This window comes from Gossypium arboreum, chromosome 9 (genome assembly GCF_025698485.1).
Source record: "Gossypium arboreum isolate Shixiya-1 chromosome 9, ASM2569848v2, whole genome shotgun sequence".
In the NCBI taxonomy this organism is placed as follows: Eukaryota; Viridiplantae; Streptophyta; class Magnoliopsida; order Malvales; family Malvaceae; genus Gossypium; species Gossypium arboreum.
This window is the reverse complement of record NC_069078.1, coordinates 78,130,459-78,155,239: the sequence shown is the minus strand read 5'-3', so window position 1 is coordinate 78,155,239 and position 24,781 is coordinate 78,130,459. Positions and strand designations below refer to the sequence as shown.

The 24,781-nt window shown below is 30.7% G+C and overlaps 3 protein-coding genes across 3 annotated transcripts; 1 reads left to right on the top strand and 2 right to left on the bottom strand.

Annotated features, from left to right (window-relative positions):
• Positions 1-897: 897 nt before the first annotated feature.
• LOC108454470 (ubiquitin-60S ribosomal protein L40) lies at positions 898-2,412 on the top strand. The gene is made up of 5 exons (XM_017752941.2): positions 898-1,063; positions 1,157-1,243; positions 1,336-1,438; positions 2,011-2,077; positions 2,157-2,412. The coding sequence occupies exons 1-5, from the start codon at positions 961-963 to the stop codon at positions 2,181-2,183; spliced, it is 387 nt and encodes a 128-aa protein (XP_017608430.1). The 5' UTR covers positions 898-960; the 3' UTR covers positions 2,184-2,412.
• Positions 2,413-6,210: 3,798 nt separating this feature from the next.
• LOC108455612 (uncharacterized) lies at positions 6,211-7,380 on the bottom strand. The gene has a single exon (XM_017754152.1). The coding sequence runs from the start codon at positions 7,378-7,380 to the stop codon at positions 6,211-6,213; it is 1,170 nt and encodes a 389-aa protein (XP_017609641.1).
• Positions 7,381-12,413: 5,033 nt separating this feature from the next.
• LOC108455766 (beta-fructofuranosidase, insoluble isoenzyme 1) lies at positions 12,414-17,769 on the bottom strand. The gene is made up of 7 exons (XM_017754311.2): positions 17,351-17,769; positions 14,565-14,573; positions 13,625-14,481; positions 13,387-13,545; positions 13,049-13,293; positions 12,885-12,975; positions 12,414-12,802 (listed from the first exon to the last, which is right to left on the bottom strand). The coding sequence occupies exons 1-7, from the start codon at positions 17,529-17,531 to the stop codon at positions 12,620-12,622; spliced, it is 1,725 nt and encodes a 574-aa protein (XP_017609800.1). The 5' UTR covers positions 17,532-17,769; the 3' UTR covers positions 12,414-12,619.
• Between the last annotated feature and the right edge of the window lie 7,012 nt (positions 17,770-24,781).

The following is a 24,781-nucleotide window of genomic DNA, read 5'->3' as shown; positions in this document are numbered from 1 at the left end:
GAGGCTTTGTTTGACTTAAAAACAATATCTGAGAAAATTGCTAAAGTGTTTTGGCATGAATGAAAAGTCAAAACCTATTAGCACTCCTCTTGTTGCACATTTTAAGCCTAATGCCCCTATGTCGCCAAAGAATGACGCAGAATGAGAATAAATGCCAAAGATACTTTATGAAAATGTTGTCGGTAGCTTAATGTATGCTATGGTTTGTACAGCACCTGACATTTCACTAGCAATTGGGGTCGTGAGCAGGTATATGCATGATTTAGGAAAGGATCATTGACAAGTTATGAAATGAATTTTGCAATATATCCAAAATAGAATGGATATTGGATTAACTTTTTGAGCAGGAAGATACTCAAGATGGGGTTGGATATTTTGATTTAGATTATGTTGGTGATCCGTGTATGGTTAAACACTGACTTTTGACGAAGTACGGAGTTTATAAATTGAACAAAGTAAACTATTTTGATTAGCATGAAGGCAAGACAAAAAGAGATGTAAGGATCCCTTACAAATGCTGATATTATACTGTAGGAATAGATACTATAATATTGTTGTCATTAGGGTAATCTCATTCCTGTATAGCTCAAAATCAAAGTAATATCCAACTGACTCCTCCCTTGATCGGGTAAATGATACACGTGCATTACTTGCGGGAGTCAAAAGCATCAACCTCCTCTTTCTCATTGGCTGTTGATATAGCCCATCCTCCATATTCCAGTAAGGACATCTATCCAGGCCCCTATCCTATCTATGCTATTGGGTTCATCCACGGCCCACTCAGCTTGTCTACTTTAGATAAAACCTTATTTCTTTTCCTCTTTCGGGCTCAAAGAGGAAAAAGCCCTAATACCATCTCACATCCAACAACAACAAAAACCCTAGAAAATGAGTATAAAATCCTCTGAATGTTTTAGCCGCTCATTGTCCTTGTGAAGGAAGAGAGAGAGGGAGGAAAAGATGCAGATATTCGTGAAAACCCTAACCGGCAAGACTATAACTCTCGAGGTCGAGAGCAGCGATACCATTGACAACGTCAAAGCCAAGATCCAAGACAAAGAAGGTCTTTTTTACTTCTACAATTTTGTATTTCTCTGTATCATAACTTCTTAAATTTGATTTAAACTGATATTCTTTTATGAGCTAACGAACACAGGAATCCCACCGGACCAACAACGTCTCATCTTCGCCGGAAAACAGCTCGAAGATGGCCGTACCTTGGCTGACTACAACATCCAGAAAGGTTTCTCTATTGAGTATTAGAAGATATTTTCTACATTTTTTATTTAATTAATATACTTAAAAGACTCTGGCTCTTATTTTTTTTCGACGTAGAATCAACACTTCATCTTGTTCTGAGGTTGAGAGGTGGAATTATTGAGCCTTCTTTGATGGCTTTGGCTCGCAAATACAACCAAGACAAGATGATTTGCCGCAAGTAAGCTACTTTTCTTTGTTTTATTTTGTATGCATCTTTTAGTATTCTGCTAAGGCCTAAGGGGGACCTGACTTAGCCTCTACTGTTGATGTGAAATGGGATAGAGGTCATACGAGCTCCTAATAGTGATTGTAACCATTTTTCTACTTTGTCAGCTGAGCTACTTTTTCATGGCAGTTGATTTTCATGAATGGCATAATCCTCAGAATGCGATAAATTAATCTCAATTTACTATTTTGTAGTACCATAAATGGGACTACAAGTTGAACCCTGTTTTGAGCTAAAGAATGAAAAGGAGGGCATCTTAGTTCCCAAAATTCAAATTTCCATTCTCAACATTGTCAACTGGTCTAAACTTTACTTGGCAGTTGATTTTCTAGTGTGGTACATGATAATCAATGCTCTGTTTCGTGCTTATATAGCTTGAGAAATCCCAAGATCGATTTCTTCTGAGTAATGAGAATTTTTAAGATCAAAGTGAAGGAACTAATAAGTAGTCTGCCCATTGCATGTTATCTTAAAAGACGCATGTGCGTGGAAGTTATTTGATAATTGAGAATGTGCGTTGCTAGGTGTTATGCTCGTCTGCATCCAAGAGCCGTGAACTGCCGCAAGAAGAAGTGTGGTCACAGCAATCAGGTTTGTATTCTCGCAGGTTCTATTATCTTTTTGTTGCAGATTGAATTAAGTAAATAAAAATGCCTTTCCCTTGTTGCAGTTGAGGCCGAAGAAGAAGATCAAGTAGACACTGGCTGGTGTTATCCTGTCTGCTTTAAAAGAAATTGAATGTCAGACCAGGAAAATATTTCCATTGAGTTCTTTTGCTATTATATTATTTTGTTGAGATTTTGTTTGTGGGTTCTGGATTTGATGTTCCAATGTATGTTTGGACAATCTTATGTGTTTTGTCTTGGAATTTTGATAAGGAGGTGGAAATTTTAAGTAATGCTAGTTTTAGAAATATTATTTAAAAATGTTAGTGTGAAAATCAAATTTTTATAGATTTAAATTCTAAATTCATACCAACTATGGTAAACTTCATTAAGATGAGAATACTATCTGAAAATAATCTTAGATAAAATTGTAAATTAAGAACAGAAAGGGACATAGCATATCAAATTAGCAGATGTAATAAATCAAGAAAAATTAGAAAAGTCAACCTTAGTGTGATAATTAAGCTAAATAATAAAAAATAGTAATCATAATCAGTGTATAGATTTTGGCTTTCCTCGTTCCTCCAACTGAAACTCCCAAAACCTCCCTTAATCCATTTCTTTGCAATAATAACGTTCACCATGGTACCTAAACCCTTGTATTTTCTTGGTACTTATCTAATTGCTAGTAATGTTTGCATTTTTTATATTTTTGATTAAATGTTACAAATAAAAACAAAATTACACATATATATAAATAAAATAAAATTATACAATGTGTAAATATTGAGGTAGATTTTTAGAATTAAGATCAAATTGATAAAATGTATGAATGCTAGGTCTTAAAGTTGTTATGATGTTGATTTGAAAATTTGTCGAGTGGTTGAAAAGATAAAATTGTATAATTGAGTAATCAATTTGTAATTTTTATAGTTTGATGATTAAAAAAATTACTAATAGTTAGGTGATTACTAATAGATTACGTTTTTTTTCTTAATTGTTTGTAGATAGTATAATTCTCATAAGCTTTTGTTTATGGAGTTTTGTTTTAAGACATGTAGCTATAATGTGAAATAACAAGTGAATTTAAAATTCATGTAAGCTTTACAATTAAATCAGTGAGGTGACTGATATTTTAATTTCAGTTTGATTCATATGCTCAGTAAATAAAAAATTTAAAAGGAACATTTAATTTTTACATAAAGTGAGAGAATTACGTTAATAAGGTTTGAATCTTGATGGTTAAATTACCAGCAACGAAGTTTGACCACTCTTCCCTTATATGTTGAGAAAAACACTATATTTTACATAATAATTGACTCGCAACAATATAACTACTTGACCACGAAATGGCATAGAAAAACGAAACACTAAGAATTTAGGCCGTATTCAGTGAGTCAAACGTTTACCAAATGGACTTATTGTGGATGAATCAACAATTTTATTTCATGGCGAAAAGTTGGTGGGCTAGTTTTTGTCATCAAATAGTCCGGTTTCACGATTGCCTGCGGCGCCATGGCTGCTGCTTCCACCACCAAAATACCTCAAAAGGGTTCCCTCCAAAATCACTTGCAGGAGAACTGCTTTCCAGTGGTCCCAACGGGAAATGTCCCGGCCCCATATCATTGTCGAAAGGCCCAAGATTGTCGCCTTTAAGCAGATCGTCGCTAAGAGGCTGTAGATGTTATATATACATAAAAAGAACGTTCGCTTATTGACCGTGGCGTAGATTTTTATTTATGACTTAAATACCTCAACTTTTTTCACAAACAAAACTTGTGTTTTTGTTGTTTCATTAAAATTGAAGGAAATTTGGATGAAATGTTCATGCCACACATTGATATATATGATAACTTATATTTGAATTTTATATAAATAAATAAATTTATAAGTGTTTCCAACCAAACTTTTAACAAATAGAGATATAAAGAATAAAAATTTATTTACAAGTGTGAAAATGTCTTGAGTTTTAATAAAATTTAGAGTAAAATGTAATAAATAATACATATATGGATACAAATGTATCTATAATTTTACATCTTAAACATATATCCAACATTATATCTAATTTAGATTTCAAAATAAGGAATTATATTTAATTTGGAAGGAAAGTTAAGTTCCCATATATAGAATTCTTATTTTTTGTCATTCCCATATATATATAGAATTGAGGGCTAACTGAAATAAGGTAGAAGTCATGTATGCAAATATATAATTATCTTTTTATATATGTGATATTTATATTTTTTAAATATAAAAATATACATAATAGGTAATAAAATCCACTTATCAAGATTCTAAATATAAATTTAAATCTTTGTTAATTATGGCAATATAAATCACCATTTGGATTTCTCCTCAACATTAATCTTAAAAACAACTATTTATCTATGGTGGTAAGAAACGATATTGTGTTTAAAAATCAAATTTATTTGCTTAATTCTCATAATAAACTTAGAAAAAGGAGATTCATAGATGTGTGGATTTTAAAGACAAAATCATATTATCATATATATTTTAAAAGTAAATTGACCGATTGACTAATTTTTAAAAGATAATCATATTTATAAAGTAAATTGATTGGTTAGATAATCTTTAAGAGACAAAATGATATTATCATATTTGTAAAGTAAATTGGCGGTCTTTTAAAAATAAAATTATGTTATCATAAATGAAATGGGGATTGATCGTTATTTAATTGCGATACTCTTTGTTTATTTAATTAATAACAAAAAAATCAATAGTTGAATCAAACATGTATTATGCACCATGAATATCACACCTTTTTTACATCCGTTGTACTAAACGGGTATTACTGTTTATATAATTAAGAGCTTGTTCCTAAAATAAGCTTGTCTCTATTATAAATATCATTGTGTGCTTCATTTTATAATTGTGAAATTTATCGTGTACGAATAAAAAGTATAAAACTACTAATTTAAATTTAAATTTATAATAATCAAGAGTATTCATATTTGTGATGAAGTAAACATGGTCACGGGTCGTTCATATCTATGATGAATGACTTCATTACTATTTTATAATAATTGACTTTCCATGAAGGAAGATGTAATAATTACCATGAGATAAAATAGGATCATATTGAGAGAGCGAATTTATCCCAAAGAGGTTAAGGATATCCTACGAGGGTAACACACTTATTACAAGGTCATTCGATGGGCACTGATCGAGTTGCTTTCGTAATGATATGTCATTAAAGAGAGCTTAATCACGATACTATAGTGGAATAACTTCATGACTAAATGAATTTATAAATATCATTGTGTGCTTCATTTTACAGTTGTGAAATTTATCATGCACAATAAAAAATATAAAAATTATAAATTTTAACTATATAGTTTTCACCTTTTTTTATCACTATATGGCTAACTGTGACAACTTTTAAATTTGATATAATAATAACTTTAACCCTCAACGTTTATAAATTATGTCAATTTATTATTGATTCTAAAAAAATTAATCTTGTGTTTAGATTTTTTGTATATTTTCGATTAAAATTAGTTAATTTTTTTTAGTTTTAGTTGAAAGGGTCACAAAGAAAAGCGAAATGCACCAAATTTTTTTTCAAATTACATAAAGTGTAAATGTCGAGGGTAGATTTTTTTAAAATCACGATTAAATTGACAAAATTTATAAATATTGAAAGTTAAAATTGCTAGTATGTCGATTTAAAAGTTATGACTATTAACCTACTAATAACTAAAAAGATAAAATTAAATAATTGAATAGCTATTTTATAAGTTTTCATAAATAATTATCCATTTATAATCTAGGTAGGCTTTCGTTTATGGAGTCCTTTTTTTTAAATATGTAGCTATTATGTGGAATTACCAATCAATTAATCAATAAGGTGATTGATATTTTAATTTCACTTTAACTGCTCTTCCTTTATACGTTGAGAAAAACATTATATTTTATTAGAACATAACAATTGATTCGCAACAATATAACTACTTGACCATGAAATGACATAGAATAACGAAACACTAGGAATTTAGGCCATATTCAGTGACTCAAACGTTTACCATATGACGACTTATTGTGGATAAATCAACATGACACTAAGGAAACTTTATTTCATGGCGAAAAGTTGGTGGGCTAGTTATTGTCATCAAATGGTCCAGTTTCACAATTGCCTTCGGCGCCATGGCTGCTGCTTTCACCACCAAAAAACCTTAAAGGGTTCCCTCCAAAATCACTTGCAGGAGAGCTGCTTTCCAGTGGTCCCAACGGGAAATGTCCTGGCCCCATATCATTGTCGAAAGGACCATGACTGTCAACTTTAAGCAGATCGTCGCTAAGAGGCTCAAATGGGGGTAGTTCCGGGTTAGCAGTACCAACACTTGAGGAGCTATCATAACCAAATGGAGGCATTGGCGGCCTCGGTTCTATAGCAGCACTTGAGTTTCCGCCGTAAGAGAACCCTGTCAGGCCCGGCTCAGGTGCAATACTTGAGTTGCCACCATGTGAGGGCCTTGGCTGATGGAGACTTGAGCTACCAGCGCCGCCAAGTGATGATCCTGGCAACGTCAAGTGATCCCCAGTAGCAGCAGCAAAGGGATCATGATATGTTAAGCCCATCTCCCTCCTGCTAGCTTCACCTCTAATATAATTGGTGTTAGTATTGGCGTTTAATGGATCCTCCCAGGGAAAGTCCTCAAAGGTGTCTTTGTCTCCAACACCTACATCAGCAATGCCAATAGTTTGACCGACTGCAGGTGCACGGCCTTGGGGTGGTGGTGGTGGTGGTAGTAAAGGAACATCTCCTCGAGTGGGACCAACAGATGAAGGAGGAAATTTTTCATAAAATTCCTTAATTTTCCCCATGTCTGTCCTCATTGTTTCCATATACCACTTTATGTCATCCAGTTCATTAACGCTAAAGTCATCTAGCTTCTTGCCTTGTTCGAATTGAAGCATGAGCTGATCCACCTCCATTTCCTTGGTTTTCCTGGTTTCCTTCCTGAGTCGGTCTTGCGACTTGGAAATCATCTCTTTGTAGTAGGTCTCCAAGTTCATCGATTTCTTCATGCGTTCTACCTCGGGAATTTCGTTGAACCTCCGTAGCAGTTGTTCCATCTGTTCACGCGACGGCCACACTATTGGCTCCTCTTCGTTTTTAGTGTATATTACAATGCCACCTTCTACACCACATAGAGTGGTCAGCTCCGTCACTTTCTTCACCAGCCCTTGCCTCCTTTTCCTCAGGCTTGCTTTTCGGGCACTGCTATTTTCTATCCAAGCAAGCTTAACTTTCTTTCCTGTCATTTCTATCGCTAGTTTTGCAAGCTTAACAGTTTCTGATTGCTTGTCAACTAGTGCTCTCTCTCTCTTGCTCTCAAACTGTTTCTAACAGAGGGTGAAGGAAAGAATTGGGTTGCTTGAAACGAGTGGCGAATGAGGCCTTTATATAGTGAGTGAGTACAAGGCAGAATGGGGAGTTTCAAGGCAAAATCATTTGGAGACTCGAACAACACAAAGGCATATGCATAATAGGTAACGAAATCCAATTGTCAAGATTCTAAATATAAATGGTGGTTGGTAAATCTTTGTTAATCATGGCAATATAAATCACCATTTGGATTTCCCCTCAACATTAACTTTAAAATAATTATTTATCTATGGGTAAGAAGCAATATTATGTTTAAGAATAAAATTTATCTGTTTTTAAAGATAAAATTATATTATTATATTTGAAAATTAAATTGATTGATCGGTCAATTTTAAAAGACAAAATGATATTATCATATTTGTAAAGTAAATTGATCGGTCGGTCTTTTAAAGATAAAACTATGTTATCATAAATGAATGGGAGATTGACCGTTATTTAATTGCGGTATTCTTTGCTTATTTAATTCATAGCAAAAAATATCAATAGTTGAATTAAACATGTATTATTCATTATGAATATCATACCTTTATTATATCCGCTATACCAAACGGGAATTAGTGTTTACGTAATTAAGAGTTTGTTTTAAAATAAGCTAGTTTTTATTATGAATATTGTTGTGTGCTTCATTTTACAATTATAAAATTTATCGTGTATGAATAAAAAATTCTAATTTAAATATAAATTTACATTAATAAAAATATTCGTATTTAATATATTATTTTCCATGTAATTACTAAAATATATTTGAAAAATCATAAATTACAGAAATTAATGGATATTCTATAATTTGAGATGAATTTTAGTGTAAACATCGAAAACTTTTCATAGCATACTAATTTAAATTTACATGTAATTTAATAGTCAAATTTAGGCTGTAGGTGTTATACATATATAAGAACGTTAGCGACTTATTGACCGGGGCATAGATTTTTATTTATGACTTAAATACCTCAACTTTTCACAAACAAAACTTGTGTTTTTGTTTCATTAAAATTGAAGGAAATTTGGATGAAATTTTCATGCTGACACATTAATATATATGATAACCTATGACTAATTTTAGATGAATAAATAAATCTATAAGAATTTGAACTAAATTTTTAACAAATAGAGATACAAACAATAAAAATTTATTTAAAAGTGTGAAAATGTCTGAAATTTTAAAAAAAATTAGAGAAAATGTAATAGCTAATACATTTATGGATACAAATATATCTATAATTTTTAGATTTCAACATTACACCTAATTTAGATTTCAAAATAAGGAATTATATTTAATTTGGAAGGAAAGATGAGTTCCCATATATAGAATTCTCATTTTGCCATTCCATATATAGAATTGAGGGCTAACAGAAATAAGGTGGAAGTCATGCATGCATGTCACCAACCACTTAAATATTATGCTATATTGTTCAGTTATATTTAAAAATTGAGATAGTTTTTAAATAAAAATTGTAAGAGTTATATTAAAGTAAATTGATTTAATCTAGTGGTTAAGCATTAAATATATTTTTCAGAAGTTTTGTGTTTAAACCTATTCTTTTGAATTTTTTTGTTATTTTAATCCCAATCTTTTACTTAGAACATATGATTTTTGAAACTATTTTTACTTTGTCTCTGTCCATGTGATAAGAATTTGAGTTAAATTTAATTTCTTAAAAATTTGATAGGGTAGGATTTAGTGGAATATGGATAGTTTTTAAAAAAAATAATTTCTAAAATTATCCCAAAAAATCTCTCTCACTCTGCCCACTCCTTTTCATTCCTATTTTCACGTTAGACTTTTCTTCTCAAAATTTTCTTCTCTTTTCTTTATTCACCTATCTTTTGTTTTTATCTTTCTACAATCGTTCGGGTTTTCATTTCTATTTTCACGTTAAACTTTTTTTTTCTTTCTTTTCAAAATTTTACTTTTTCTTTCTTTTCAAAATTTTCTTCTCTTACCTTTTGTTTTATCTTTCTACAATCGTTGTTTTGATGATTACGCCGCTCGGATTTTGTATTCGGGTCTGGTGCTGTTGTTAATACACTGATTTTGGATTGAGTCTTGGGTGTTTGGAAGTTTCTTCGTTGCAGTATCAAAATTCTGGTGTAAGTAAAATCTATTCGTGTGGTTAGGATGGTTGAATGCGAATTATCGTTTAGCGGTTGTGAATATTTTCTGTTGGGTTAAATTTTCTTGTGCTTTTGTTAGGTGAGAATCGAGAGGTGCAAATCTCTTCTCCAGTGATTAGTGAGCCTTAGGAATGGTTGTTTCGATCGAGGTAAGTGATTGAATGCCTTGCAGGGACTGATTCTTTGTGATTAAGGCCGAATGGCGTTTGTAGCTGAATTAATCATTGGATTTCGTATATCGTTGTTTATTAGTTCATTTTGAACCCTAATTTTAGGGTTTGAAAGTGTGTCATATCATCATATTCTAGTAAGGTGTGAGGCAAAAGTAAAAAAACCTATGGTTGATGTCATATGGATGTGTGCCACACGGACATGTTGGCCTATTTTCTTTAAAAACTAGTTAGAGCCGTGTTTGATGTACACTTCGAGATTAGCTACTTCATAGGGTCTTTAATGTGTTTTGAACGACTTCCGTATGTGAAATATGTGATATTTATATTGACTGTGTAATATCTATAGAATGTTAGAAGTATTAATTTCGCATCTGAAATGTGAATACTGAGAAACCTATTTAAGCATGATACATCTGCGTGCATCTGGAGACATAACCTATTTCCTTGGTCTGGAAGTGTTTTTGTCAGAACAAGGAATCTTCATAATCCAAAAGATTTTTGCTTTGAAGATCTTAAACAAGTTTTGCATGAAAAACTGCAAGCCAGCAGGCATACCTATTGCACAAGGAGAAGAACTCAATAGTTAGAGTGATTTTGAAAAGGTTGATGAAGGCAACTATCGGAGCCTTATAGGATGTTTGCTTTATTTGACAACATCAAGGCCTGACATCATATTTGTTATTAGCCTGTTATCAAGATACATGCATTTTTACAATCTAGTTCATTTTAAAGCAGTAAAGAGAGTTCTGAGGAATTTCAAGGGAACCCTAAGTTATGGAGTCTAGTTTATGAAGGTGAATGAGTCGAAGTTGATTGGTTACACAGACAGTGATTGGGCTTCTGTTGAAGATATGAAGAGCACTTTAGGGTACTTCTTCACTTTGAGATCAAGGATGTTCAGTTGGAGTTCCAAGAAGCAAGAGACTGTTGCACAACCAATTGCTGAAGCTGAGTACATTACAGCTACAGCAGCTGTAAGTCAAGCATTTTGGATAAGAAAATTGATATCTGATTTGAATCTAATGCAAGGGGAAGCAACAGAAATATATTGTAGCAACCAATTTGTTGTTGCAATTGCAAAGAACCTTCTCTTCCATGGCAAGACAAAGCACTTCAAGATAAAATATCACTTTGTAAGAGAAGTTGAGCAATCAAATAAGGTGAAACTGGTTCATTGCAGTTCAGAAGACCATCTTGCTGATATTCTGACAAAACCTCTTGAAAAGATGCAGTTTGAGAGGTTAAGACATGATATTGGAATTCGCTGCATTATGGCCATGTAGGAGTGTTGCGAAGTGGCCATCCATGCAATGGCGAACACAGATCACACAGTTACGAACTCATCCAAATCTACGAACTCATCCAAATCTGCGAACTCATCCAAAGTTGTGAGCTTAGCAAAGATGCGAGCTTAACCAAGTTGTGATTGATGTGCGAACTACCTCGCAAAATGTCTAGTGCAAGCTGTTATGGGTTTTGGCGAGCTGCAGAATGAAGTGCGAGCTGAGTTCAAAAATGCAAAAATTGTTGTTTTTTGTTTAGTCTGTTTGTTATCTTGTTGAAAACAAACAGAGTTAGTAATGACTTGATGATTTAGGTATTGATTTCTCCTAATCAATTTGTGTATAAGTTTTGTTTTACGTTTCCAAGATATTAGTTGGATTAGTTGATTACTTGTTGAACATATAATATATATAATGTAACTTTTTTGGAATGAAGTTGTATGAGAGCTATATAACAGTTTATTCCATTAGCTAAGTGTGTGAGTTTACTTTTTTTTTTTATGTTCTTGTCTCTCTTGCCAAAAACACCAACAGGTAAGCTGGGTCTAGGGGATATGGGGGAGTCTTAAGAAATTCAACTGGTGACATTTTAGCATTGTTTTCTAGCCCCTTGGGTATAATCAATTCTAACGTGGCAAAGGTATTGGTCATCAAGACAACATTGGATATTTATGGAAGGACTGAATGGAATAATTTGGTTCCACTTATTATTGTACCAAACTCAATCGTGGCAGTGAATCGGTGTGCTCCTTCTCTCCCTTGGAAACTCTGGGAGACATTTAATTAAATTGATAGTAACATCGTCAATAGTAAATAAGTGTGTTTTGTCAACGTGGCAAATGCAATGACAGATACGCCATAGAAGAAATCTATTTTGGGTTTCGTGGTGAACTGTTCTCAAATCCGGTGTCTTGGTGTGTGCTAGTTATGTCTTTAGATGGGTGATATATTTCCTGTTATGCGTCTTTTTATTCTGTCGGTATCTTGAATTGAGGTTTTCTGGTTCTTCCTATATTAACTGAGTTCTGTGTTTGTATTAGATGACTTTTGGTGTGTGTTTTTTGTCTGGTTGGATTATTGACGTATTGTTGGGTCCCCTTTTTGCCACTATTTTAGTGGCTTTTCAAATAAAACGTAAGAGAAAAAAGTGAGCACTCTTGAGAGGTTCTCTAATTTGTCCTTGAATTTCAATTGATCTTTGCTCTTTCAATTGGATTTTGAAGTCTAATATCTATGTATGTATGTTCTGTATTTACATAATAGAGAAGATCGTTTTTTATATCTTAACAGATCTTTCCTTTAGAACTCATCCTCTGTCTTATGGGACTTTCTCATCAATTTATTTTTTCTTTGCAACAACAATTTATATAACCATAAGAACTAAAAATATAGAATTCAAAAAGACCCATCCATAATTCCAACATAACTATTTAGGCAGTAGAATCTTAACATTACAACCTTAATATTCACCAATATTTTGCACAATTTGACGTGCAAAACTTATTAATTCACAATATAATCAGTCCCATGAATCCAATCCCTTTTCAGTTCATCCTTAGAGGCTTTTTCATGCTCCATGCATTAAGATTCTCTACAATGATTGTCTCAGTCCCATTGTTGAATGCATACAAATGAGCATTCTCAAGCACTGCTAACGTAGGATAAACCCTGGATGTGATGCATGTTTTTCCTCCAGCTCCGAAGCTTTCCACTACAGAATGATCAATCTGAAAGGACAATGATTAAATATATAAGATACTGTAAGGACTACAAAGTTAAAAATTAATAGTAGTTAAAGATTGATCATACCAGACTCCTCAGTGAAAGCTTCTTATCAGTCAAATCTACATCAACAAAGCCAGCAAATGATGGTTTATAAAGACCATCCTTCAATGAGGAACTGCAAAATTTTTTTATTCAAATCAAGTTATAAATTTTATGACATACTTAACTAAAAGTTATAGAAGATTCACCTTCTTGCATCAGAGCATAATAGGACTATATGTTTCTGTGAACTTTTGAATATTCTGAAGAAGACTGGAGTATATTCTTCTAGGTTTTCGGAAGCTAAAGCTAAGAGCCCAAATGGGCCAATTCCACCTTGAACCTTTGAACCCTTTTTCCCACAGAGAAGTTGGGCATCTGTCAAACTCCAACCAAGGTTAAATGCTTCAACTTTATCCAAACTAGGAATATAGAAGGTAACATCAACATCAGCCTGTGAGCAATATCAAGTAAATTAGAGTTAATCGGTTAAAAAACTTTAAAAAAATTGTATCTTCAGCTCAAATAAACAATTCTTAAAGTAAACCTGAGCAGCAGAAATTCCTTTGACTTCAATATGATCGCCTGTTTTAAGCATTTGATGGTTCATTTTAACATTTGTCCCTCTCAGAGTCTCCAACTCTTGAATAGGCCATTGCATCAATTGCCTTTGATTTGGATCGAGCCACACTATTCTTGGAATTGCCTAGGAAAACAAATTGTTAAGTCATCCAATTTAACATGGTTGTGTACTAAGTAAATACACAGACAGATTATTTTAGTACCTGAATTCCTGCCCATCCTTTTCTAACATCATCTGAAGTGGTATCAGATTCATTAACCCACCCCCACAAAATCCTCCTCTTTTTAGCAGGGTCAAAAAATGTCTTTGAAGCATAAAAATTCCCATAATCATATCTAAGGCCAGCCCAGCCATCGATGGATGTATTATCAGGCACATATCGGTCCTCATCAGTTAAATATGTCCCAACTGTGTAGTAATCATATCTGGTAACATCCAAGCTCACTTTCAAAATATGCTTCACTTGTTTTCCCAGCACAGAAGTGTCTAAACCTTGTTTACCAGATAACAAAACTGGGTAAAAATCAGGGCATTCCCACATTCCTGTGCGGGGTGCTGAATGTAAAGGGTGCTTAGCTTTGATCCAATGAATGAAATCTCTACTTCTATACAGATAGGCCATCCCTCTGTGATTCCTTTTGCTTCCCACTACCATTCTCCAGTGACCACTCAACCACCAGGCCGTGGTTGGGTCTCGAAAGGCACTAGCATTCACGCCTGCTTCAGGATCGACAACTGGGTTTAGACCAGCTGGCTTGATCCACTTTCGTAGATAAGGGTCAGATAAATTTGCTGGGACTGCAGAGTTTTGGACTTGCCTGTCATTGGGATCGACCCCAGTGTACAAAATTACGGGTTTATTGCCAGGAAGAATGGTGGCAGAGCCAGACCAAGCTCCCTTTCTATCGAAGCGATGTGAAGGATAAATTGCAGGTTCAAGTGCTTTCCAATTGATCATGTCTTTTGAAACTGAATGAGCCCACACAATGTTGCCCCAGACTGCACCTTTGGGATTATATTGGTAGAAAAAATGGTATGTTCCATTGTAGTACATTGGGGCTACAAAACCAACAAAATACTTTATTCCAGGACACCATTCAATGGGAAAGGAACATTCATAGGATTATGTTAGTGAAACTCACCGTTTGGATCTGTTGATGATTTCCATTTTTGAAGAGCCCAATACAAAACAAAGCGAGTGGGAGGTTAGTCATCAAACTATAATTTTTTATATATCACATCTTACAACTTATAGCTTTGAATTTCATAATTTATAATCCATCCCAATCACAACATCTAAGACAAAAATATTTTACTATTTCACTTTTATATCTGTAACACTGAATATCCATATAATTCCAATAATTCAATTTCCATTCATATTCCAGTAATATAAATTTACATATTTCGTACTCATTCACATTTAATAATATAAATTAGATATTTCTAACTAAAAAATGTCAAAAGTTGATTATCACTTCCCAAACTCTAATTATGGGCTGAATTCTTTTATTGTTTTACTTATTAAAAATAATTAATTATACTTAGCAATTTAAATAATATAATTCCACATTAATTACATAAAAATAACAATTAACAATTAGTATTACCAAAAGACCAGAATATATTTATATCCTAAAATATAAGCTTAAGGACCACAACATAATTAAGAAGATGATTCAAGAAAGTGGTTCCAGCAACAAAAAAGATTCCCATTTGCCAAAAAACGGCACAAAAGCTATTTAGCTTCGGAAATTGCAGTGGTGACCCAAAGAAAGATATGATGATGCTAAAAGGGAAATCAGAATTGTGAATAGAATCAGATGGCCCAGGTTCTAAACAAGCTTATAAAAAAATATATATACTAATTCAAATTTGTGTGTTGCATAAAATTTTTAGAACATGATCTTAAATTTTAATTAATATGCATAATATATGTTTTGCATGTTATGTTATAGATACCAAAAAGTTACACTGCTACTCAGCATAGTCCTTTTCATTGACATGGATATTATGTCTACTCAGATTTCACTTGCGAGAAACAAAAAGAGACCAAATGTCAATGGTAGAGCGACATTGATAGTTAATACCTAATCAAATTCAGTATACCTAATATGTTACTAATTTAACTCACCTAACTATCATATCTATCTTTTTTAAATCCTACTCGCTTTAATTTTTATTACGCAATTAATTCGCTTATGTATATACTATTTGTAATATATATATATACACTTTAAAATAGAAGATACGATGATTAATTTAACTTTTAATGTTTAAATTGTTTGTCAATTTTTTAACTAAATTTAACTTTTATCATTTTAAAAGAATCAAATCTTACCATTAATCTTTTAAAATTTAATCCTTATTAATTTTTTAATTTTTATTTTATTTTTAATTATTTTTGACGTGACATATAAAAAAATTAATGTCATGTCAACATGAAGTATACATAAATTATTATATAGGTTGTCATGCCAACATTATTAAAAATTAATATTTTAGTCATCATTTCTATTAAATAAAAGTGTTTTGACTTTTTTTTAAAATATTAATGATTAAAGTTAATTAAAATAATAATAAAATGTAAAGATTATATCTAAAATAAATTACAAATTTTCATCATCAACGCATCAAAATTGAAATATTTTATATCAATTAGAGTTGTTTTCTTTTAGTGAACTTTGTTTTATGCAGGAAGGCGAACGATATCTTTGTTATTAGGTTAAAATAGAGAATTACCCAGATTTTTTTTCATGACTTGTGATCAAGTTAAACGATGCAAATCTATACTATAGTTAGAGCTTTCCATAAGGCATGATGAAAAAAGAAAGAAAGAAATGAATAGAAAAAAAGACAGATAGGTAATGATCAAGATCATCTTTTGTGCCATTAATTTATATATAAATTTTGACACTTTACTAATATATAATTTTATCTTATTCATGATGTCATGTCATGTCATATTTTAATTTTCTTTGTCTTATGTTCTATCAGTCCTATTATCATCTTATGTCTCATAGTGCTAGGTTTAAATCTTGAGTTACATACCAATGTGTTGATATTTAAAGTAATATTTTTATATTATCCTATTATGTCATGTTGGTTTTATTTTTCTTCTCCTATCGTGTATATAATTATTATTCATATTTTACTCACATCATATCTTAATTTAGTTTTTAATAGTAATTTAATTTTGAAGTTTAAATTAATTAACTTCTTAATTAAATTAGTTCTTTTAAGAACTATCCTAATTAAATTGTTACTTCCATCATTAATTTTATACTAAATCTCAAAAGATAACTGCAGTTTATGGGTATTACAAAATTTGGCCACCCCACTAAGAAAGTAAGTAGTTTGGTTCAATTACACGATCTTCAAAGCACTGAGACCCTACTATACTTTATAATATCACTTTGCAGAAGAAAATATATATACATATATAATAAAAGATTCTTCCAGAAAAAAATCCAACCATCCATTCAAATTCTTTTATATATTTTAAGGAATCTGAGTAACATAGAACCTGAAAAGAAACAACCTGAAAAATTAATCTTCGAAGCAACCAAAACCATGCATGCATGACTCCCAAACAGCATGCCTTAAAAGTGTGTTTTTTTTTTTTTTTACCGGCTGAAAACTAACAAAAACTAAAAAAAAATGGAATGGAACACAGCATGATCCTGGAGAAACTAGATATGTTGACCACAAAATTAAGCGCTCCAACTATTTTCTGCAAGTCAATGCAATAACTTAACTATATGTATCAACAAACAAATAATATTCATACCACGGATGAAGGAAGCGGCTAATCTTTGAGCAATATATGTATATATATATAAATATAAAATAAGCCCTCTAAAAGGACAAACAAAGTAGTAAACAAGTAAAAAGAAAATACCCTTATGACTGTTCGAAAGAAACGTACCGTTGATCCAATTCTTAGGAGGCTGAAAGTGGAAGGCAGTTCTGTGGAGTTGGTGGACACTAACAGCGCTGAGAGACTGAAATTGTGGATAAATCTCGTGAGTTGCTTCCACTCGGCCATTGTTAACGGCGCAAAGGAAAGTGATGAATAGGGTAAGAGAGAGCAGCTTTGAAACTGCCATTGAAACTAAACAAACAAAGGAAAATAGACTAATTAATTTAGTTGTAGGAGGACGAAGTTGGGTTGGTATTTATAGAGAGAGAGCAGTGAATTTCTTTGAATATGTCATGGGGCAAATTACAATTTTTTTATAAATGGCAAAATAAAATTTTAACTCTAAAGTCTACACCAAGTTGAAAGTTCCAACTAGAAACAAAATTACACTGAAACTATTATTCAACAAACTATCATAGACGTTGTCAGTTAAGGCAAAAGGTCTCCAATTCTATCATATACACATGTTAGGTATGAAATTTTGCTTGATTTTTTTCGATTACTTATCTATTGTTTTTCATATATTACTTTGATTTTACCTTTGTGAATATAACTATAAATAAAACACTTAAATTATGGATAAAAATAAAAACATATATAATAGTATTGAACTATTTTGTTGGGTAAAGTGGTGCCGATAATTTTTAAAATATTTTCATTTTAAATTTTAAAAATAAAAGGTATAATCATCCTTAATTCTATGTTTTTTATTTATTTATTTTGGCATTCGTATAGTTTGATTGGATGAATTAATGCTATTAATATGTGAACTTGACTTGTGAATAAGGTTTTGGTTAAATGATATTTAAAATTTTAAGTTCAAATCACAGCTTATGTAAATGCATGTATGGATTCTCCTCTAAATTATTTTAGTAAATTAGTTAAACTTAAGTTGGTTGTTTTAATTGATTCTATTATAACTTGAAAAAAAACTCGTTATAAAATTTTTAACTACTTTTATGTTCAAAATGAAGTGACATAGACTCGATTAGAAAATTGAAAAAATATAATTGTAATAAATATATAAAATAAAGGATATAAAATTTCTTTTATCATAAAAATTAAAATTAATTTTAAAAACATATCCTCTTTACTTTCTCCTTTCGATTTTTTTCTTCTTTTCACCCATTTTGTAGTTGTTTGAAAATCGATTATCTTTTCAAAAAGATAAAAGAATAGAAACAATGTTTATGTGGATTTCAAAAAAAAAAAAACCAATCTTTAAGTGTGTAGTCTAAAATTATGACGTGTGAACGGCTTGAAATATCGTCATGTGTTTTATTTATAATAAATAATAAATGTAATTTATTATATTTTACATATTTTAATTTAAAAATATAATTCTTAACTAATAATTTTAAATATAATTTAATTAAAATGATATTAAAAGATGAAATATTAATTATAGTTATTATCTTAACTTATATGGAACGGACATTAAAACTATTATCATACATTCATATAACACACTTCTAATATTAAAAATTTCAATTATATTTATGTTACCAATTCTTTTAACTTATTTATTGGCTCCACAGCTTCAATTCTTTCCAATTGTTGTTTTTTTTTTATGAACAAAGAAATTGAGTTTCCACTTCTTCCCAATTTTTAGTGATCAACTTTTTAATAATATACCAAACTATTATATATTATGTAAGTCGATTCACCTTTAGTTTAATTTATATTATTGTTATTATAATATCTAAAAGAATATGAATTCAAATGTATTTAAATATACATTTTCTTTCAAATTAAAATTTTGGAAAATTTATGCCTAAAAGTAGATGTTGTATAAAAAATGTTATGCATAAAAATCATAGAGATTAATATAATTCAAATGTTGAATATTAGAAACTTAAAAATTAGAAGTTATAAATATAATTCAAGACTTAATTAATTGAAAAATCATTACACAACTATTATATACATGGGTTAGTATTTAGTATGTTGAAGTGTACTTTTTTAATTTTATAAGTAGTCTTAAAAATTAGTATTTTTCTATTTTTAAATATTTATTTAATATTTTAATATAAATTTATAGGACTTTTGTCAATCCCTTAACCCAAGACACTAGATCAAATAATTTCCATATATATATATATATATATATATATATATATATATAAAAATGCAATTAATTTCCATAAAAGATAAATGTAATTAATGCTTTATTACCTTTAACGTCATTTTAATTAAAAAGATATTTATTTATTTTATTTATTTAAGAACTTTAAAATTTTATTTAATGTAATATTTATTTTCTTTCCAAAACATTATTCTTTATTAATTTTGCTTTAGGATTTAATTTGATTTGATTATTAATTGGTTTGATTTTATTCTTAATAATTGGTTTGACCATTTATTTTTTCCCATAATAATATTTTAGGATAAATTGTGATTTTTGGTGACATAAGAAAAATTGAAATAAAAATTAAGAAAACATACTAAAATTGAGTATCAAAAATAAGGAATAAATCCATTTTTTCCATATAAGTAATAATATAATATTAAGATTTAAAGGATGCAAAATAAATTTGTTATTTTCTTTATCCTAGCTTTGAATTATTATTTTATATTATTTCTATTTTAAATATAATTATCTATTTTTCTATAAATAAAGGTTTTTATTAATAATAAAGTAGAGCCATTTCATAAGCATCTCGTTACTTCAATATAGTATCCAAGCCTTTTGTCTAATGACATGGTTTTCGATCCTAAGCTATAGGTTACTTTCTTTTACCCTTTCGTTCAAATAAGCATATCCTTGGATCTTCATATACTTCCAACTATTTTTCCATTTCCAATTGAATCAATGTCGACTCTTGCTCAACAAATTCAACTAATCCACATTCTTTATCACCAACCAATCATTGTAACAGCCCAATTTTTAGTGGTGTTGAAAATAATAGTTCAAGGCCACTAAATCTGGCTAGTAAACTCGTAAATATTATTATCAAATATGGATTTTAAAAAGGTTTTTAAATTGATAATTTGTGTTTTATAATAATAATTTAGGTCAAGTGGTTTTAAAAAAATGAGGTATTGAGACATCGTTTTTATAAACCAAGCCATAAATATTTTTATAAATATTTATGGACTGGCATTAAGGTGGTATTAAAGTTTCGTTGAAAATTTTTAACGTTTCGGTAGTTAATTGATTAAAAATGACTAAATTGTAAAAGATGTAAAATTTAATCACTTTTTGACTAAATGGGTGATTGATAAAGGAAAAGGGACTTAAATGGTAATCAAACCATGGTCAAAGTTTCCAAGCAGTGGTGTTATGATTGATTCCACGAGCTTTTGGATTAATTCTTCTTTTAGTCCTAATAAGTTTGAGATTAAATTGTAAATAAGTTTATTTAGTTAGAATTTAATTAAATTGAAGGACAATTGTGAAATTAAACCCTCCTTTGATGGTAATTGTGCCATATATTTATGTGATGGGCAAATATGGGATTTGGTGTTTTAAATTAATTATTAACTAAAAGTAATATGGAAATTTGATGGATTAAATTAAAATAAATAAAAACATAAGAAAAAAAAAAGTGTGGTTATCATCTTCTTCCCCAAAATTACACCCGAAAGCTTCTATGAAAATAGAGCTAGGGTTTGGCCAAGTTTTAAAATCCAATCGGTAAGTGATTTTTGTTCCGTTTTTAATATTTTTTATGTTTTTTAGATCGCCGCAACTAAATCCAACTAGTCTGCACCTTCGATTTTGAAACTGTGAAAGATTTTTACATTAAATTATGAATTTAAGATATTAATTGTTATTTAAAAGGATTTTATTAAGTGATTTTTGATGAATTTTTTGATGAGGGACTAAATTATTGAAATAATATAAACATAAGGGTTTGTTGTGAAATTATTGCAAAAATGGGTTGTATTGAATGCCATGAATATTCGACTAGTTAATTTTCATGTTTTAGGCTTAAGAACTAAATTGAATAAAAGTAAAACTTTAGGGGTAATTTTGTAAAAATATAAAAAAAACAAATTGCATGAAATGAAATTGTCTTATTGTCTAAATTAATATATTGAATGAAATTATTAATTTAGATCAAGGTCAGTGAAAATAGAGAAAAATAAAAAAATTCCAAAACGTCCCTAAATATTGGTATTTCTACAATTTAACCGTAAGTTCGTATGAACTATATTCTATATAATTTTGATTAAAGTGAATGTTAATTGGTGATTGGTAATTGGTAATTGGTAATTGGTAATTGGTAATATATATATATATATATATATATATATATATATATGTTCGTTGTTGGAATTGAATTATTATTGGAAAAATATTATTGAAATTAATACTTAGTTTGGATTGAACGCGGGATTTGAGTACATTCAGCATTCGACGAATTTACAGTATTGGAAGAAAATGACAGCAAATTACTCAAGTAAACCGAGGTTCAGCATTTGTTGCAAACTTTCATGTTTACTTTCCATTTAGCTCTCACGAGCTTCTGTTTAACTCATATGAGTTTCGGTTTAGGTCTTTCGAGCTTCTCTTCAACTCTTATGAGTTTCTATTCAGCTTTTATGAGCTTTTGTTTAACTCATTTGTGTTTTTGTTCAACTCTTACGAGCTTCTGTTCAACCCTTATGGGTTTCTGTTTAGCTTTCGAGCTTATGTTAACGATGTACTCAAATCCGTAAGTCGTTCTTCGAAAGGCAAAATATCGGGATTTGTCTTGGATGATATATGTATATGAAGAAATGGTAAGAGAATGATATGTATTATGATGTGTATATATATCAATATCTTGATATGTTGATACATGGAAATTATGTAAGTTGAGACGAGTGATAAACTCAAGTGTGACATGTTGAGACAATAGGGTTATTGATGTTGAAATTATATGAAATATGTTCAAGTACGCTAACAAGTGTTGTTGTTTGATGCTTAGGCAAGTGCCAAGCTATTGGTTGAATGGTAATATATTTAATTATAAAATGCATTGAAATAGTAAGTGCTCAAATGAAAATATAATTGTGCTTATAAAAGAGCGGTAAGTTTTAAGCTATACAATTCTTATTAAATGGCTTATTATGTGATTAATTTGAAAAGCGTTATATTTGCATGAACTAGTTTGTGGCTATGGTGGTATGATATGCTTAAGACTTGTGCGTTATGCATATGGAATGGGTGTGATAAGTAAAGAAATACAAGTGTGAATAAAGAAATTTGGAAGGTTTAAAGTTATTTAAAATCCTGCTATGCTAGGGATGATATGTATAATGATGATGTGAATTTATTCACCTTGTGAGTTTTTGAATATAGCTTCATAAATTTTGTTGTATCGATATTGGATTGTTCTTGAGATGTGTAACTTTCATAATGAAATGGATTGATATGATTATAGTTTATACGAGCTTACGCAGCATTCATTGCTTACGTAGTTGATTTCCTTTACTTTTTAGATTATTAGACACTCGATTGGGTTGGAAGCTTGTCGGAGTTATATCACACTATCCATCGGTTCTATCGGTATTTTTAAATGTTCAATTTTGGTTATAATGGCATGTATAGGTATTTTGTTTAATGTTGGCCTATATGTAATTTGTTGAGATTAACCACTTATTTTGGTTTGTTTTGGATGCTTAATTATGGCTTGTTAATACGTATAATATTGATTGTAGGTTGACACTAAATTGGGTGAGAAATATGACCTGTAAAATGGCCTATTTTCGTCCACACGGGCAGAGACATGGGCGTGTATCACAAACGTGTGTGACACACGGCCAGGTGGCACGGCCGTATGTTCCCTGTATCTTTTAAGAATGTAAGTCAGTATGCTCACACAGCCTAGCAAACGGGCGTGTGACTTGGCCGTGTGACCCAATTCAGTATATTCACACGGGCACGGACACGGGCTGAGACACGGCCATGTGTCCCTATTGCGAATGCCCACACGGCTTGAGACACGGGCATATCTCCTGACCGTGTGACCCTTGCAGTGTTGAAAATATTAAATGTTCTGAAAAATTTTTTGAGTTTCTGATTTAGTCCTGATTTGTTTCTAATGAGTATTTTGAGCCTCGGTGGCTCGTATAAGGGACAATTTGAATGATTTTGATATGAATGCTATATGCTATGAAATGTTTGCATTTTCTGTCTGTTTGATTTATAAACTCCGTTAATGCTCTGTAACCCTGTTTTGGTGACGGATTCAGGTTAGGGGTGTTACAATCATTGTATAGGTAGAATTTTTCGGATCAATTACAGACGTCGTGTGTCAAGTCGAACTAACCATAAGCCAAGTTAAAGTTACCATGGGTAAAAATAATGACATCATATTTGTGTCATAATTATTTTTATTTAACTTATTTAAAACGAATTAAGAGATAATAAAAAATATTTATTATCACTAATTTAAATTAAATTATTAAGTGATAATATTAAATGATTATTTTATCTTTGGTTAGTTAAATTAATAAGAGACAAATAATAAATAAAAGAGTTTAATCTTTGTGGATCACTTCAAATGAAGAGTTTATATTCCACAAGAAATCTCTTTTACTTAGACAATTGGTACTATAAAAGGGGTTACCTCTAATCATTCAACACATTCACAAGTTCAAAAGTCTTGAAGTTCTTTGAAGAAGTCTCAGGAAAAAATTGAAGAACTTGAAGAAATTCTAATAAACACCATGTTAGTTTTAAAGAAAAGTTGTCTTTCGATCAACAACTACTTCTAAAGAAAGTAGCCTATTGATTTGATTTTGTCAATAGAAAATAGGCTAAACCCATTTTTTTTAAAATCAAGCTTAAAAGGTCATTGAAGTCTAGACAACTCTAGGATCAAAGCTCTCCCCAATCTAGTTACACCAACACAAAAGAGATAAAACTCATTTCAAATAAGACCGTTGAAGCAAAACCATCCATCCAAGATCAAGTCTTGGAGAGTACCCTTGGATTCAAACTCTCTCTAAAGACCCTTGAACCCAGTCAAATCAAATTCTCAAGCAAGCATCTTTCCAAACTTATCCTTAAGATCAAGTCTCGACAAACCTCAAAGCAAATTGCACCATTGGAATGAAAATCCATAAAAAAAAAATAAAATAAAAAAATAACCTAAGGGAATTTCTTTGTAAAGAAATTCAGAGATTGTAACTTCTTTTCAAAATTTATAAATAAAATTCGACAACAAAATTTTCAATTCAATATTCAATTTGAAATTTGTGTGTACAAAATTTCTCGCACACTCGGTGTGACAATCTCTATCTTTCATCTCTTTTCTCAAAAAGATAAAAAGTTCAAAGTTGCAATGGACTAACAAATATCATCATCAGCAAACTAGCTAGCAAACCCATTTAAGCTAATGCTGCAACAAATCAATCCTCAAACCCAAAATCTCTCAATTACCTTTTTTTTCTTTCAATTCAATCCTCGGAAGCTTAATTTCCAACATTAAAGGATATGTATGT

Coding starts and splice junctions, on each gene's coding strand:
- LOC108454470 (XM_017752941.2), top strand. CDS start 961: ATGCAGATATTCGTGAAAACCCTAACCGGCAAGACTATAACTCTCGAG. Junction 1,439..2,010: donor GACAAGATGATTTGCCGCAA/GTAAGCTACTTT, acceptor GTGCGTTGCTAG/GTGTTATGCTCGTCTGCATC. Junction 2,078..2,156: donor AGTGTGGTCACAGCAATCAG/GTTTGTATTCTC, acceptor CCCTTGTTGCAG/TTGAGGCCGAAGAAGAAGAT.
- LOC108455766 (XM_017754311.2), bottom strand. CDS start 17,531: ATGGCAGTTTCAAAGCTGCTCTCTCTTACCCTATTCATCACTTTCCTT. Junction 13,294..13,386: donor AAGGAATTTCTGCTGCTCAG/GTTTACTTTAAG, acceptor TATTGCTCACAG/GCTGATGTTGATGTTACCTT. Junction 12,976..13,048: donor TTATGCTCTGATGCAAGAAG/GTGAATCTTCTA, acceptor AAAATTTTGCAG/TTCCTCATTGAAGGATGGTC.
- LOC108455612 (XM_017754152.1), bottom strand. CDS start 7,380: ATGACAGGAAAGAAAGTTAAGCTTGCTTGGATAGAAAATAGCAGTGCC.